At 39.8% G+C, this 17,021-nt stretch overlaps 1 protein-coding gene across 5 annotated transcripts in view; it reads left to right on the forward strand.

Moving 5' to 3' along the window:
* AFF4 (ALF transcription elongation factor 4) overlaps positions 1 to 17,021 on the forward strand; it is a 42,882-nt gene that overhangs the window by 24,267 nt on the left and 1,594 nt on the right. For 2 of the 5 annotated variants that reach the window (XM_088536809.1, XM_088536808.1), the window contains exons 6-21: positions 2,961 to 2,997; positions 4,562 to 4,610; positions 5,917 to 5,937; positions 6,510 to 6,564; positions 7,205 to 7,242; positions 7,582 to 7,744; positions 7,935 to 8,852; positions 10,057 to 10,145; positions 10,788 to 11,025; positions 12,074 to 12,171; positions 13,399 to 13,462; positions 13,608 to 13,744; positions 14,173 to 14,244; positions 14,840 to 14,933; positions 15,916 to 15,959; positions 16,668 to 16,891. In XM_088536809.1, coding sequence (XP_088392935.1) covers positions 2,961 to 2,997; positions 4,562 to 4,610; positions 5,917 to 5,937; positions 6,510 to 6,564; positions 7,205 to 7,242; positions 7,582 to 7,744; positions 7,935 to 8,852; positions 10,057 to 10,145; positions 10,788 to 11,025; positions 12,074 to 12,171; positions 13,399 to 13,462; positions 13,608 to 13,744; positions 14,173 to 14,244; positions 14,840 to 14,933; positions 15,916 to 15,959; positions 16,668 to 16,891 — 2,341 coding nt within the window. The remainder of the gene's footprint in view (positions 1 to 2,960; positions 2,998 to 4,561; positions 4,611 to 5,916; positions 5,938 to 6,509; positions 6,565 to 7,204; positions 7,243 to 7,581; positions 7,745 to 7,934; positions 8,853 to 10,056; positions 10,146 to 10,787; positions 11,026 to 12,073; positions 12,172 to 13,398; positions 13,463 to 13,607; positions 13,745 to 14,172; positions 14,245 to 14,839; positions 14,934 to 15,915; positions 15,960 to 16,667; positions 16,892 to 17,021) is intronic. The other 3 variants (XM_088536810.1, XM_088536811.1, XM_088536812.1) reach the window with 3 other exon arrangements.

The following is a 17,021-nucleotide window of genomic DNA, read 5'->3' on the forward strand; positions in this document are numbered from 1 at the left end:
TATGGTCTTGTTGATGTATGAAGGAAAAAGGGAGGTTGTGGTTTTTTGAACCTACCAACCTGGATAGCATTTCTTCACCCAGCTTGCAAAAAAATTCCATTTATGGCTGCTCTGAGTCTTTTGATTTTTTGCCAGCTTTTTTATTCTGTGGCTGCACATCTTAGCCATGGAACTCTGTCAAATCCTCTCTCCACCTCCAAAGCCTATAATTTCCTCTGCCTTCTCCCCTCTGTCGTTCTTGGCAGCAGGATCTTCTCAGGATTCCAGCAAGTTAGTGAGCCATGGGCTTGTTTAGCCTGGAACCGGTGCAGAATGCAGCAAACAAAACAGCACTGGAGCTTGCCTTAATCAAGCAGTACTGCTCTAGGAAAGCTGGGCTTTAGTACAGCATTCTGCTTACAAAGAGTGTCCTGCAAAGCTTCACAGTGTTTTTCTTGTGTGCAAAAGTTTGCTGCGCTTTGCCTGTGCACATTCAGCTCTGTTTGGTGGACTAGTTGATTTTATTTATGAGATTGCTTGAGATAAGATCACTCTCACTAGGTGTAGGTAGTGAACAGCAAGGAGAGCCCCAAATTCCTGGTTGGGACCTCTCAGCATTACTACAAATATATCCAGTTTTTATTATCAGGTTCTCTTTGAATCAGAAGATTAAACTGCGTGGAAATAGGTCAGGGGAAAGTATTATGGATTCCGTGAAGAAAACTCAGATTCCTGCGTCTTGGTAAAAATATTATCCAACTACCTCGCACTCTATAACTTTGTCCTATATATATTTTTGTTTGTTTGTTAAGCCACGGACTCATGGTCAAAAACTTTAGAGTAAAAATACCAGTGTGCCTATAAAATGCAGTTGAAAAGGCAGCAGTTTCTTAGCGGGTGGGAGTTGCTGTGGGCACGGGCAGGTTGTCACCTCCTCGCTGTGCAGCTCTCCGGGCACCCCGGCGCACTGTGGTCGGGCCCTGCCCCATGACGAAGCTGCAGGGAAGGCCAGGAGTGAGGGCTGCTGCTCCAGAGTTACCGATACAGGAACTTTTACCTCAGAAATAACGATGAGACATCAATAGAAATGGGTTCTGTTTGCTGTGAGCTGGATCGTGCGCCCAGCTGCCGGCTCCGCTCCGGGCAGTGCTGTTGTCACTGCAGGCTGCGCTTGCGCTTCCTGTTCAAGTGTCCGAACTGCACAGCCTCCCTGTCTGGTATTGTTAGCTTAAAAGGATTTCCTTCCTTTAAGTTGTTTTTAATTTCTTCTTTCTGAACTCGTCCTCCAAAAGATACCACTGTAAATGTCTTTGGAGCTGAAAATATACTCTTTTTTTTTTTTTTTTAAACTGAGTTTCTTAAAGAAATATGTACTCGAAGATAAAACAGATGGCTAAGTTTTAGGAAAAAGTTGCATGTTTAAACAAACACGTCATTAAAGTGCAGACACCGAGGAAGCGGCCTGTGCCCTTGAAACAGGAAGGAGCCGAAGCGGCTGCGGGGCTGGCGCGGAGCGAGGGCGGCCGCCAGCTCCACATGGGGCACTCGGGGCCCTTGGTGCTTCCCCTCGTCCCTCCTGTCGGCCTGAGGTGACTGAGGAAGGAGGAGATCGTGGGATCGCGCTTGCATTCCCAGTATCCATGTACAAGATAAAAATCAGGGGAACTTTAACTGCCGAGTGTTGCTGCTTTCTGTAAAGTCACACGGCAGCTTTCTGCCAACCGCATCTTGGCTTTGCATTTTAAACCTGGGCTAATTTCATTTTTATTGCCCCTTCTGTTTGAGTTGTAAAGATCGGAGGCATTTGAAACACCTTCAAATGAAAGTTCCTGGTAAATTGTGTTTTTAAAAGTAGTGGTGTAGCCTGCTTTCTGGAGCACACTCTTTCAATGGCTTTCTATTTGGAAATAAAAAGTTAGAGGAAATTTAAAATATCTAAGCGTGCTCTACTCTGCAAAGCTTTCATGTGTTTTAAAAAAAATTGCAAATTATATATAGAATTGCTGCACTTCACCGATTTGGCTGTTTTGAGAGCTGCATACTAAAAAACCTACAACTTGTTGAATTATTGTTCTGGTTTGCTATTGGCAAAATGTATGAGTAAAATGTGTATAAAACTTTGTGAGTTGACTTGAGTATTTTTATTTTTTATTTATAGAGTCAGCATTTTTCTTCATTTTGAAATGAGGCCAGACAGGAAGGTGCTATTGAAATATGGTGTTCTAGCTTAGAAGGCAGCTTCTGGTAATTGCTGCTGCTTTTTTGTTTGTTAAAACAATATTTTACATTTTAAACAAACATAATATTGTACTATATTTGGAAGACAGAACAGGTTTTCTTAGAACTAGAATACCAAAATCCTAAAATTTGCAAGGATTTTAAGTTTCATTGCCTCTTATGTGCTCATGTCTCTCTCGTACCTGAGATTTTTCTTTTTTCTTTTCTTTTTTTCTTTTTCCTAAAAATAACTTCTCACTATACTAGCTGCTTGTCCACCAAAATATGGTACAGGTATGAGAAAAATAAATGCAAAAAAAAGAAATTAAATGAAAACACACAAAAACTGCCAAGAAAGATTTTCTGTGCATAAGGAAAATCATGGGGAAAAACCCATGCTGAACAGCTTCTCTCTGTGCTGAGCGTGCATAAAGGTAGGACTCATAGAAGTTGCACAGGGATTTTTGAATTTCAGGTGTCATGAAATACAGCTACACGTGGCCTTTCTTGCAACAGCAGAACAAGGACAGAGGAATGTCAAGCCTTCGGAAAGCTACTGCACCCCTGATGTACCTTTGTGGTTGGTAAAAGGAGTTGGGGCCCAAATAAGAATATGTCTTTTATTGGGTTTTGTTTTATTTTCTTTGTTTTTGATGTTAGGTGCCATCCTTTAAGTGGAAAAAAATAGCTTGATTGCAGCATGATTTTTGAAGTGCTGAGATCCCCTTTGAAAAAAACTTCTGTCATCTTTTTTTTCCCCTTAGGACTCTCAACAGTCCAGTTTTGGCACTGGAGAACAGAGTGAGTATATTAAACTTCTTTTAAAACGTTGAATGTTTTTGTTGTGATTCATTGTTCTTAATATCCTTTGGGATATTAGGCCTTTCAGAGAATGAAATTTTCCAGATTGGTCACAGGGATAAAGTCTAAGTTTTAAGATTTTGCCCTACCTCCTCAAGTTTTAACCTATAAAACAATTATTTTGTTTTCTGTTGTGTTTTGTGTTGGGATCCTCAAAGCTATGACCAAGTTGCAAGGTTGTACTGTCTTCTAAAAAAAATATTCAGCTTTAACTTGTAATATTCTCTAATTATTGAAATAATGTCTCCTTGGTTAATCTGATGGAAAAGAGCTGAATTTTAGAAAAAAATGACCCAACAAAAGAACCCTACAGCTTATTTGAAAGGGGAGGCGGGGGAAGAATTCCAGCTTGGGGACATGTAGGAAACACTGCACATGTGCACATTCTAATAAAAAAAATCACACTGCATTTTCTTCTCTATCTTGGTCATGTTCACTTTGGGGATATAAAGTCAAAAGAAAGTTCTGCTGAAGAGTTAGGATAGTAATATGCTTATGTTTCTGGGCCTGGAATGCATTTCCAAATTTTGGACAAAAAAATTCTTATTCCTCTCTTATTCTACCTTTATTTTGATTCTTATTGGAAATAATAATGCTGGTAGTATACCTGGTGAAACTGAAATAGTTTTGTGCAGTTGCTTTCCATAAGTCTTTCTATTCCTTCTCTAAGTGATTAAACAGATTAAATAGTAAAAGCAGAATGGTTTATTTTTAGATATTCACAAGTAGCTTACTGTAAACACCTAATACAGTAGGGAATTAAGGAAACAAATTAAAGCTTAATTCCATAATACTAAATCATAGACTTATGTTATAGGAACTATGGATTTTTAGGTGCCTAAAAAGAGGCAAAGTTAATCAAAATGCAGAAACTCCTGTTTGAGTATCCTGGGGAACTTTTGATAGCCTTAGTAATGGTTTCTGTTGTAGTATGTTTGTCAATCTATTGGAAGTTAAAATAATAAGAAGAAAAGGGGGAAGGGTAGGAAGAAAAAGATAAAATGAAAACAAGATACTGTTATATATTTCTGTTTCAGAATTGGTTTATGAGTTTGCTCTGTGGCTTTAAAGATTGCTCATCCACTGTAAAACCATGTGGGGATGCTGAAACACGTCAGAACTTGACATGCTGATTTCTGTCCCGTATCCTGCCTGGGGGAGGGAAGAGGTTAATCCTGATAGGAGCAAAACAACTGTTCACACCATTCAAAATAAATTCTGCATGTATTAATTTTGACAGCTATGATTTAAACAAATTTGTAGGTTTATATTCCCTTCTTGATTATCTTGCTGCTTGTGTTGAGCATTTTGTTGCTGCCTCCACTCACTTGTTCAACATGTGAGAGGTGGTACCTGATTGCAGCTAGTTATTGGCTTCTCCTATTTATTCAGCCATTCTCCTTTCTGTTTAGCTGGGGCTGTTTACCTTTGGCAGCTTTGGAATTGGCACATTTTCCTGGCTGAGTCTTAAACTGTGTATTTCTCTTCTGTTTTTTCCATCTAGAAAGATACAATCCTTCATCAAAAGCATCCAATGGTCATCAATCCAAATCGTAAGTGGCTCTTGAGAAACAATTCAGTAGTTGAGAAGTGTTATCTGTGTGTGTGTGTGTGCAGATACACATATGTATATAAACATACACGCACACATATATACATAAACACATATGTATAAAATCTTCACACATATTTTATATATATAAAAATATAAAAAAAGAGATTTGGAAAATAGCTGTTTCCCCTGTTGCTAGAATGCATCAGTTCCTGCACAGACTCCTTTAACACACTTCAGGATCACGTTCTTTAAGCAGGAGTTCTGTGGGGCGGTAGCTGTGGCATGTTGGTGCAAGAAGCCAGCAGACTGTGCCCTATTTTGGTTGCTCTGTTTTCCTGGCAGTTAGTTCCCGGGATGGGCACGCGGGGCTTGTGCCGAGGAATTGCCTTGGGAGCTGCCTCGACGCAGCGGAGCGGGAGGACGGGGCCGGGAGCTGGCAGCCCCGAGCAGCTCAGAGCCGCTGGCGGAGAGGGAGGATGAGAAGTGTTTTCATGCTGAGGAGATAGCAAACTACACTTGCAGAGATCTGGTTAAATTTGTATGTGGCTGTGACAATTATTTTTATTAAAGTACGCAAACAGTGTTACACCTCTGTTTTGCAATTGCCAGGAAAAAATATAATGGGAAGTCCCTCAGTGACTGTAGCCTGCTGTCATTCTCGTTCCTGCAAATCCAGCACGCTGTTCAAAGAGTGTTACCAAACAAGCATGTTGATGGCAGTGACATTTTCACACCTGGTTGTATGTTTAATGGAAGTGGTTTTAGATTCAGAGAACTAACAGTTCTAAGTTGAACACTTGGGTATAATGCAGAATGAAATTAGGTCTGCTCCTTGGTGGACATGTTACAAAAGCACACGGCCAATGAGGTAGGAAAAGAAACAGCAGCAAAAACAAAACTTAAAATATTGTTGGCAGGCAGTTTCCTAAAAATATGCTTTTTAAGAAGATGCTTATATACAGCCAGTTCAATAAGTGATAGAAACAGTTCACCATTTTGGTTTTGCTTTTGTCACAGCAGGAGAAACTGTGCTATTTCTATAGCTGGATAGTGTGAGAACACCTGAGAGCAAGACATAGTATGGGATAGTCACTGAATTAGGGTGTGTAGGAAGAAGCAGTTGTGCTTGGTGTGAAAAGCTTTTTCTTTTAAGTGTCTTTTGGAAGGGGATAGCCATGAAAAATACAGTGGGACTTAGACCCCAAGTCAGTGTTTCTCTTCAGATTTTCAGTAGAACAGCCATACTGTGAGACATCTACTCAGATGCGTTAGACTTTTAATCCTTTCTCATTTTCTTTCTCCAGATGTGAATCGAACCAGACAGAGTAAGATGTTTTATTTTTGTAATCAAAGGTGGTTTTTGATAAGCACAAAGGCCCCATATCATGCTACATGCTTTCTGTGCATTCATACATTTTCAGCATTGTGAAAGTGTTATGTATGTATTAATAGTATAAATAATAGATTAATTATGATTTCAAATAATGGGAAAATTACAAATTCCAGTAGTACTACTGGTCTCACAAGACAGGAAACAGTATTAGCCACTAGTGTTACCTACCTTAATTCTGTTGAAAACAGTGTTCTTGGCCATTGTGTGCAAGAAGGTGAACATAGGTGTGTTTATCTCCTCCTGCATTAATAGAATGTGTCAAATTTCCTTGCTATATTTAACAGATAAACTAATGAATTAAAATATTAAAATCTTTATCCTTCTCTAAAGGATGACTTAATTCACCATTCTTACATGTTAAGCATTTCAGAATGGTCTCCTATGGGTTTCGCCCACGCAGCCTACTCAGTACTGTAAACAGTAGCATGTTGGAATATAGATGAATACTTTGAAAGTAATTAAAGCGAGTGGAAAAACTTGTCTCACTTTTTCCCTTTTACTTAGTATGTTGAAAGATGACTTAAAACTTAGCAGTAGTGAAGACAGCGATGGAGAGCAGGTATGTTCCTTAAATATCAACATTTCAGAAAAACAAAGTGAATATATTCACTGATGAGTACCTCAGCAGTGCTCAAAACTGAGGAGCAAAGCTCCAAAAATTAGAATCAGATAACCGTGGTTTAGATGAACTTTCAGGTATTCCAAAATGTAGTTTGTAATTATCATTTTGTTTGTATCGTGTTTGTAATTATCTACATTGTAGAAACAATACATTTGTATCTAGACAATCTAAAGAGGTAGTGTATTTAGCTGGTTAAGCAATAGTATCCTGGGCATCTCAGGAAGCAGATTGCAGAATTTTCAATTGCCTAAACTCAAAATCGAACTAATTTAAGTTGGAAACGTGATGTTGAACAGAGGGAATGGGAACTCTTACAGCTCTGGTGAGAGTTCTAGTTAGAATACAATATAGAACTCAGAAAATAGCAAATCTGTGGTGAGAACTCAGGCTGAACTGATTTGTTTTTCTTTCTGCGCAAGAAAGACATTTGTATGTGGCTGCCAAGTACTGAGTTAAGGTGCTATTGCAGCTAAATATTTTAAAATTTATAAGCTCAAGATTGACAGTTTTCAACTTAACGGTATATGCAGTTCTAAAATAACTTCTAGAAGCTTCATCATTTTTCTCTTAATTACAGGACTGTGATAAGACGGTGCCAAGGAGCACACCTGGAAGGTAGGCGCTCCTGGTGGGTTGCAGCCCAGAAAACAAAGGGATGATGTTCAGTCAGCACTTCCAGCTTGATCTCATTGCTAAAGTGCATGTTTGTCTTGTGTTTAAAACAAGAGAGGATTAAAATATAATCATTGATTAAATAGCATGTTCCCTAAAAATTATACTAGTTGTCTGGGGAAGGGGAGGGAAAGCAGAAAGGCACGCACTTGTTTCCAGGTAGTCACTGTGTTTCATTATGTTGAATTTTCTCATGTTAATTACAATATTAATTTTATTTCTGCTACTGGCAGTGTATTTGTGCCTTGCATAGTGTTTATTTTTCTTTATTTTTGTTTTCAGTAATTCTGAACCTTCACAGCATAACAGTGAAGGAGCAGATAATTCTAGGGATGACTCGAGCAGCCATAGTGGATCTGAAAGCAGTTCAGGATCTGACTCCGAAAGTGAAAGCAGCTCCAGTGACAGTGAAGCTAATGAACCATCACAGAGCGCGTCCCCTGAGGTAGGGTTTGAGATGAAGAAAGTGAGAGCTGTTGTTCATAGGTTATGTTCAGCAAGCTGCATTTCATTCACTGTTGCTCTCAAGTGTTTTGGTGTGCCTCTTGCTTCGCCATGCAGCACATACAGCTCTCCTGGGGAAAAGAAGTGCAGAATATTTGTATCTAATGCTGCTTTTTCTTCCTTGATTTCAGCCAGAGCCACCGCCAACAAACAAGTGGCAACTGGATAACTGGTTGAACAAAGTTAATCCACATAAAGTGTCACCAGCTTCTTCCGTGGACAGCAATATTCCATCCTCCCAAGGCTACAAAAAAGAGGGACGGGACCAGGGGGCAGGAAGCGGATATACTGATCAAAGCGGATCCAAGGATTCGATTTCTTCTATGCCTGGGCGAGATTCCAAACCCACCCAGAAGGGCTCAGAGAGCAGTCGTGGCAGGCAGAAATCACCTGCCCAGAGTGACAGCTCAACACAGAGGAGGACTGTAGGTAAAAAGCAGCCCAAGAAGGCAGAAAAGACATCTGTTGAAGAGCCTAGAGGGGGTCTCAAAATAGAAAGTGAAACTCCGGTAGACATGGCAACAAATATACCTTCAAATAGGCATAAGGCAGCCACGAAAGGTTCCAGAAAACCTAATATAAAGAAAGAGCCTAAATCTTCCCCTCGGCCTACGATAGAGAAAAAGAAATATAAGGCTTCAAGCAAATCTGCCCAGAAATCCAGGGAATTCATAGAAACAGATACCTCATCCTCTGATTCAGATGAAAATGAGAGCCTGCCTCCTTCATCACAAACACCCAAATACTCTGAGAGCAATAGGACTCCTGTTAAATCTTCCATGGAGGAGGATGACAGCTTTTTTCGGCAAAGAATGTTCTCTCCTATGGAAGAGAAAGAACTTCTTTCACCACTCAGTGATCCTGATGAAAGGTACCCACTTATTGTGAAGATTGACCTGAGCCTCTTATCCAGAATACCAGGGAAGCCTTACAAGGATGCTGACGCACCCAAAGCGGAAAAGAAAAACGTGCCGGAGAAGCACACAAGAGAATCTCAGAAGCAGCCATCTGACAAAAACTCTACAAAAGGCAAAAGGAAACACAAACAGGTGAACAGATTTATAGTGGGGAAAAAAAAAAACGAAGTGCATTATCTCAGTCCCACTAGTGAATTGCAGCTGGAGTGGATTGTGTTTGCCCAGGAACCCAGATCATGCCTCAGCGCAGCGACTTCCCTGAGCAGTGTGGGAGATGTTTCAGATGAGCTGTTTCATGTAGACCAGAATGATCATTCCTGTGCTGTTATGGGAGGGATGAGTGGGGTTTTCTTTGGAGGGAAGAGGAGAAGGGAAGGGCTGAGCCCGTGGCGGTGCTGGCCCTGCGGCTGAGGCCGTGCAGCTCCTGCAGCCCTGGGAGGGCAGCTCAAATCCTGCACTCAAACCCTGTCCTGCCTTCACGTGCTCTGGCACTAGTCCCTGTTGCAGTGCAAGCCAGCTGGGGGAGTGGAGCCAGCTGGAATCTTACCTGGCCAAAAAGAGCTCAGATTCCAGTGGGATCAGGTCCTGAGGCCACGCATCAGGCGCTCGCACGAGAGCGCGACAGAAGAAGAGTTGGGGCAGAAATGGGGCTAGGGCTGTAGCATCAGTGTAACAAAAGTGAAACCTTCTGGTTTTGAGTCTGGGTTATGCTACCAGATAACTTATGGCGTGAATTTTGGTTTTGAATCTGGACTATGTTACCAGATGACTTATAGTATGAGGCCCTATTTTTCCATTTAATTTATTGTATTTCTGCTTCTGGTGCATTTTGGAATTGGTGTAGACATTCTCCTTCAAAACGCTTTGACTTTAGACTGAAATTTGTGTTGACAATCTGGTCTTTTCTGAACTTATCTTTTTAGCCTTGCAGGTTTTTTTTTTTTTTTTAACCTCCCCCAGCTTCATAAGACCCTAGTGCTGTGGGGCTTCCCAACATAAAATTTGTCTCCTGATTTCATACTGAAGCCTTGGGCTAATTTTTTTTTGGTATCCGATAGTGGTAGTTTTAATATGAGCAACCAGCTTGCCCCCGCTCTGAGGCTGGTTGGCAGTTTATAAGCCATGCCTAGTTCTTCTTTATGTTCGGAGATCAGGGTCTGTTGAAGAAGTATCTGTATGGACTAGGTGCTTTGGGGAATGTTTTTGTGGTGTGGAAGGGTGTTATTCTCTGCACTGCAAAAGCCTGCCAAATTACTTCTGTTAAATGTTAAACATGACCCTGCTCAGTGAAGCTGTAAGAGTTTGCCTTTATGTATTTCTTGCTTGTTTTATTCAGAACGACGATGAAAGCCGAGCCAGTGAAAGCAAGAAAACGAAACTGGAAGAAAAAGCTTCATCAGGGCACAAGACTTCCAGCAGTAGGGAGTGAGTATCTTCAGGAGTCTTGGCTATGCTTTCAGTGTTGGGGGCTCAGTGTGGATGTCCAGCTCCCCACCCGCAGAGTTCAGTTTTGCAGTTCAGAAAATAGATGTAAAACAAACGGAAGGCTTTCTAGCTTGTTTCTGATTTTTCTTTTTCCTGATATTTGCTTGATTGGTTGAGTGCATTTGTCTGAAAAACACTCTGTCCTCAGGTGGGAAGCCAGCAATAGCAAACGCAGCAGTCACAGGAAGAGTGTACTAGAAGGCTGTTGAGGCAGTTTTCCAATTCCCTGGGTTCCAGAGAACACTTATCTGCACCAGCTTTCTTCAGAGCTGTCAGGCTGACGAGTCTGCAATAGTCAGGATGGTGTTAACATTGGCCTTAGTTTCTTATGCTCTCTTTAGTGTTGTGGCTTTTTTTTTTAATTATTAAAAGAACTTTTTATAGGCATGTGGTTTATGGTTAAAAATGCTCTACTGTGTTTTGAGGTCAGAACAAATAAAATTAATCTGGCTTTGTAAAAATGTAGTCATTAAGACTGCAATGGTTATTTTTCTCTTCCTCCAAATCTGATCTGCAGGGTCTGACAAAACCTTGCTTATTATTTTGGTGTATTTAAAAAAAATATATATTCATTTTGTCCAGGTCTTCAAAGCCAAGTGTTGTTAAAGAAAAGGATTTACTGCCTTCTCCTGCTGCCCCGGTCCTTCAGAAAGATGCCAAGCAAGAACACGGGTCCCGGAAGAGGACGATCAGTCAGTCGTCATCCTTGAAGTCTAGCAGCAATGTTAATAAGGAGAGTAGCACTGGTAGTAAAAGCAGCTCCTCTTCTAAACAAAAGAAGACAGAGGGGAAGGGTTCAAGCAGTGCTAAAGAAGCCAAGGTAAAAGGTTTATTCTGTAAATGCTTTATACTTGTTCTTTTTTGATTTGCAGTTTAAGGTGCTCAGTGTGATCTAAACAATAATTTGCAGTTCAAGTTGAAGTGTGATTAGTTTTTGGTGTATGTTTCTTCATGTCCTAGTGAGTAAGTACATAGAAGTCAATACATTTGGAGCTTGTGGAATATTAATGCTTAACCCTACCGAATGCTTACGTGAACCAGCCAAGTGTGACATGCTGGGACCAGGAACCTCAGAAAGATGCCGGCTTGGGATCCTGGGGAGTTCTTTGTGGGTGGAGGGGAGAAAACACTGTTATAAAGATGATACGGAAAACTTTTTTGAGAAATATACCTTAGGAAGATATTTAGATGATGGATTTAAAAATATTATAGGGCTGGTGTTCTTAGGTCACTAATTGGTAATGCTGCGCCTTTGTGCCTTTTCATCAGTATGTGAACATGTATTACTGGACAGAAGTTAGCCTAGGAGGACACCTGACAGTTTGAAGTGTGTTATCAAACACCTAAGATAAACATTTTCTATTGTATAGCCAGTAGTTGGAGCATAATCTGTGTAACTTGGATGGATTTCTCCTTTGTCTTTGTGACTGCAAAGAGTACTGAAGGGGTCAGTGTCATCTTGCTCTGGGTGCTCTGGAGGAAAGGTCCCAAGCATGTGGGGCAGGACAGGATCGCCCTTTGCAGCTGTTTCATCAACTGCAGACCTCGCTAGTGGCATCTGCAGTCTACAAAACTTTCCAAAGCAGAGTCTAAAAATGACCAGGAAGGACAGCTGATTTGAGAGAGAGTTAAAGCAACAGGTAGCTCTTACTGCTAGCGTGCATCAAGAATGCTACCGAAGTGGAAGGCTTCGGGAGGCTACAGTGTTGTCTGCAGGGAATGACAGCTCAGGAGCTGCAGAACTGACCTTACTGCGTGTGATGGGTGATGTCAAGGAGAAACTTATGCATCAAATACTTTTTCTGAAAACCAAAAAAAAAAAAAAGACTTAACTATTCTTTGTTATTTAGCAATAATTTTCCTTTCAGGAGAAGATTCTGAACAATTCATCAAGCTGTCCTCCTGTGTCTACCCCATCAACGGAGAGTTCAAAGTCACGAAGAGCAAAGCTTGCTTTTGATGACAGGTGAGAGCAGTAGAACGCACCTCACTTGGGTCTTTCTCTTCATGAGATCTTTAATCCCAGAGTGCAGCCATGTCTGCATGAGCGAGAGTTGTCCATCTCTCTCATAAGGTGTTAAGCACAACCTTACGCTCTGCACAAGCGCACTGTTCCTGTAGCCATGTCTGACTGTTCCATGTGTCACTCACTTGGCAAGCAGCGAAGAGCTGCCCTCACCTTGCGAGTCCCTGTGGGGCATGGAGAGATGGGGAATAGACAGGGTTTACTCTGATGTTTGAATTGCTGATGGCCCCGTGTCCCCCTGCAAGGGCACTGCAGCGAGCTGTGAGCCTCTGCTCTGGAGCAAAGCATGCTTCTGCAGCCAGTAGCTGCTGCCATGCAACACAGAGAGGAGGATCTGCTCTTGAAATTTCTGACTTGTATGCGATTCAGTTGTGCACTGTCAAAGAAAATGTCTTGAAAAGAACATAGATATATAATGCAGGTATTTTGCTGTCTTGTATAGACGTCAGTTTTCACTTTTACCAGTTAATTCAAACTTCACTGTAATCAGAATTTTATAATTCTAAGTATATACCTACAAGTATATAATTTTATCTGATAAATTTTGAGAGCAAGAATAAAGTGTTTTGAAGGCAATTAACTGCTAAAAATGCTGATTTCTAGTATCTTTAATTCTTAGCCTAGTAAAATAGGATGGATGGGAGAAATTAATTTGAACTTCACTGAACTTGTAGGTATTGCATTAGTATATTGAAATATGTAATTATAGTTTTGTAAATACTCACTACTAAGCAAGCCATGAGAGTCACTGTTGATTGTCTTGGGTGGCTAAACATTAGCACTTAACATTTGAATGAATCTCAGTTATTTTATTACTATTGTTTTAAAATATTTTACATCCACATTAATGCCAAGCCTGGAGGCACTGAATTAATTTGTTCTCAAATTGCTTGTTTTTCTTTCCTCTCTTCTTGTTGGTAAATTATTTGGTTTGCTTGACAGCCAAATGCAATAAATTTACCCAAATCTTTATCAACTTACTTGAAATATTCCTTTTATTTTCCTGAAACAAGAAAACTAAATCTACTAGACAAGTTTAATAACACTTTAGCTCCTGTAACTTGAGGTACAAAGAGAAATTTAAAACAAAAATTAGGAAACCTAAGTCATAAAATGAAATGCAATATGAGTGGTGCCAAGTCCATGAATTTGTGTCTTTTGTTTCAGAACTTACTCAGCTGATCATTATTTACAAGAAGCAAAGAAGTTAAAACATAATGCAGATGCATTGGTAAGTAGATCTCCACTATTTATCCAATAGTTGAACATTATACTGGATGTTGTTTACAGAATTTGTCATTTGGCTGTCCTTTCCTACTGGAACTTCGTTGTATTTCTCTCTACTTTTTGTTCTTACATTTTTTTTTCCTCCTCAGTCTGACAGGTTTGAGAAAGCTGTGTACTACCTAGATGCTGTAGTGTCGTTCATTGAGTGTGGGAATGCATTGGAGAAAAATGCTCAGGAATCCAAGTCCCCGTTCCCTATGTATTCAGAAACTGTGGAATTAATCAAGTAAGTGTTGTAAAGCATGTACAAAAACTCAAGTCTTTAGAAAGATTTTAGGAAATGAAAGCTAGGTTTTACTCTATCTGCACACCAACTTCTGTATATCTATGCACCAACCTCTGAAATCTCTCATTATTCATGAGTAAAACTGGTTCGTTCACCATCTCGTTTCAGCTGTGAAGTTTAAAGCATTTTTCACAAAGTTTGAGATCCTTTCATCTGGGGTTTTTGAGGTCTTTCTAAAAAGCAAAATTATTCCAATTATCTCCTGAGCGTTTTGTTTGGACCTGAGGAAAATTCTTGAAATGGAAAACCTTCCAATCTAGAAATGTATAAGAACTTCTATGTGTGTGATGGTGATTTAAAAAAAAAAAAAAAAAAAAAAAGCTAATGTAGTGCTTTAGTTTTTGTTTACGTGATGTCTTTGCTTGTAGATACACTATGAAATTGAAGAATTACTTGGCACCAGATGCTACAGCTGCAGATAAAAGGCTAGCAGTGCTCTGGTATGTGTGTGCTGGTATACATGCAATGTGCTGATTAGATGGTCTCAGTTAAATGTTGTATTACATTGAATCAGATATGTGAGTTTTCCTTTTAGTTGTGTGTAAAGAACATTAATGCTATATATCTGGCCACTGTGAAGTGGGAAGGAGGAGATGGTGATAACTTGGGACAAGTCTTTGAACTGTTAAGAAGATTATTTAATTTTTCACTTTGTCATTTTTTTCTAATATTATGTCAATTAGTGCCTTTATTTTAGAATATGACTTCCTTGTTGTGTTGTTGATGCAACAAGCTTGCTAATTAAAGTGGCTAGAAGGTGTTCTGACCTCCTGGTCTCCTTTGTCTCCTGAATTCAGAGCTGGACTAGTTATACCAGCAAATTGGGGTGGTGATAGTAAGGCACAAAGCTACATACTTAATTGCTTGGCAAGTTAAAGATTGTTAAAGATTTTTGGAAAGGTTTTAACTAAAGTGTTGGATTTTCAGAGTTGGGAGATAAAGCTTTAAACACACAACTACTAGCTTCTTGAACTTGGCTGAGTAGTGTTATCCTTCACTTAGTTATATATGTTTTGCTCCTCTATTTTTGGTCAGTCTTCGGTGCCAATCTCTTCTATACCTAAGGCTTTTCAAGTTGAAGAAGGAAAGTGCATTGAAATATTCTAAAACTTTGACTGAACATCTGAAGGTAACTGCATACGTATTTTCTTTTAAGATGAAAAGTTTTTAAAGTTGAAACTTCACATCACTCAAAATTCCTTTATCCAGTTTTTGTACCACTGCACCAAACTTCTGGTACAAACCCCATTTTCATGTGGGACCTTGAAAGTTTACTCAAGTTGGGTAGTTTAAAGCTGAGAGGAGACAGCTTGACTGTAACATTGTAACCTGGCTGGTCCTAGCTCAATGGCTCTCCACTCATTATTTGATCTAGCTTTTGTCTAACCTAATAAATGAATAACTTAGTAGGCTTAAAGGGTAATTAAAAACACTTTTCTTGCTGTAAGTATAGCAAAGCTTAACCTTTGATTTCATGTTTAAGCCTAAGGGAATTCAGTGTCTGGGGGTACATTGCATGCAGCTGTCCAACCTAAGCAAAAGCTGGCATCAAGAGCCAACTGCTAATTCAGAACCAAACTGGTCTTTCTGAATTTTTGTTGTTTTCAGTGGGCTGTCCAGATTTCTTTTTATGAATTTCTCTAAATTTCTCTATAACTCAGTTAAAAGTACTTTCATGGAAATGAGACCAATAGACCTTCTTTGAATTATTTGAATCAACATACTGAAGATGAGAAAACCAGCTATGATTCTTCTGTAATGTTACTCGGTTCTGAAATGGAGGAAAGCAGGCTTCTAAAATGTCCAATTATCTGGGTTTCAGCAGATACTTTTAATTTTTCAGTGCAAGTAATAACAGATTTCTTCCAATTAATGGGCTGAAAAAAAATTAAACATTGTCCTAAGAGTCAACAGGATCTAATCTAAATGGTTAGAGCTAAGAGCTGCTCTAACTAGCACTTTGATTCATGTTATTTTGATTTAATTTTTTTAAAAAAGTCTTTAAAAAAGTAAAAAATGAGACACACAGTCTCATTTATTTAATGCTACTGTTGATAACCAGTTAAATATAAGCATTAAATCAGGTGACGAATTTATTTTTCCCCAAACAGAATTCCTATAACAATTCTCAAGCACCATCACCTGGCATGGGAAAGTAAGTAGCAAAAATGGTTACCTATTTATCAAGTTTAGTTTTCTGCATAAACTGTGTTCCTGAGGATGTCAAAGAGTAGCTTTTTATTTGTTAGAGTTGTGGTGGTGGTTAGCTAATTCCTGCTCTAGATTTTGATTCAGTTATTCTGATAAAAGAATAGAAGGCTGCTGCTTATGGTAGTGCTTCAAAACAAGGTTGTCAGGCAGCTCCTCATTGCAAGAAAGGGTATGTGGCATTAACACGCAGGTTAAACACAAGCCTAAGACCTGTGATGGTTAAGCTATCAAATTGCAAAATTTCAGGAGATGATTTCAGATTTCTCCTATATTACAAAAGAAATGAAACATTATGGCAGTGTACTTAGAATTGATTTTGATCTGTGTTTTTCTTTTGTTATTATTTAATGTTTAATTTATTTAAACAATGAATGAATTTAAAATGTTATGTGAATACTTTAAGTAATAGATGAAGAGGTTTGGTGAGGTTTGGCTAGGAGGTCAAAGCGTATCTGTGGGAGGATCCATAGCTGTGGCAGCTCACACATTTCCTTTGTTGCAGGGCAAATGCTGACTTCTTGGGTAAAGGGGGAATGATTGAGCATTTCAGGTTCTGAGATGCAGAAGGAGAAGTCCTAGAGTCTTACAGCGCGATACATCTGAAGTACCTAGGGAGACATTTTATACATTTTAATGCTTTTCTTTTGCTAAGCAGCAAGCCTGTTGGTATGCCGTCTCCAGTGTCTCCAAAGCTGTCTCCAGGGAATTCAGGAAATTACTCTTCTGGGGCAGCCAACCCTTCAGGAAGCGGCTCTTCGGTGACGATCCCCCAGCGGATCCATCAGATGGCAGCCAGCTACGTCCAAGTCACCTCCAACTTCCTCTACGCCACCGAAATCTGGGACCAAGCCGAACAGCTGTCGAAAGAACAGAAAGGTAAGGTCTGCAACAGGCAGGTTCTAGAATCAGCTGCACCCAGTTGTACTGCCATGCTAACAGGCTTTGAATTTTGGAGTTACATTAGCAGTGCACAGGGTACTTGAGTGGGTGCTCTGCAAAGGAGAGC

Source organism: Tinamus guttatus, unplaced genomic scaffold (genome assembly GCF_059628265.1).
Source record: "Tinamus guttatus ecotype Peru unplaced genomic scaffold, ASM5962826v1 Tinamus_guttatus_pri_ptg000710l, whole genome shotgun sequence".
Classification (NCBI taxonomy): Eukaryota; Metazoa; Chordata; class Aves; order Tinamiformes; family Tinamidae; genus Tinamus; species Tinamus guttatus.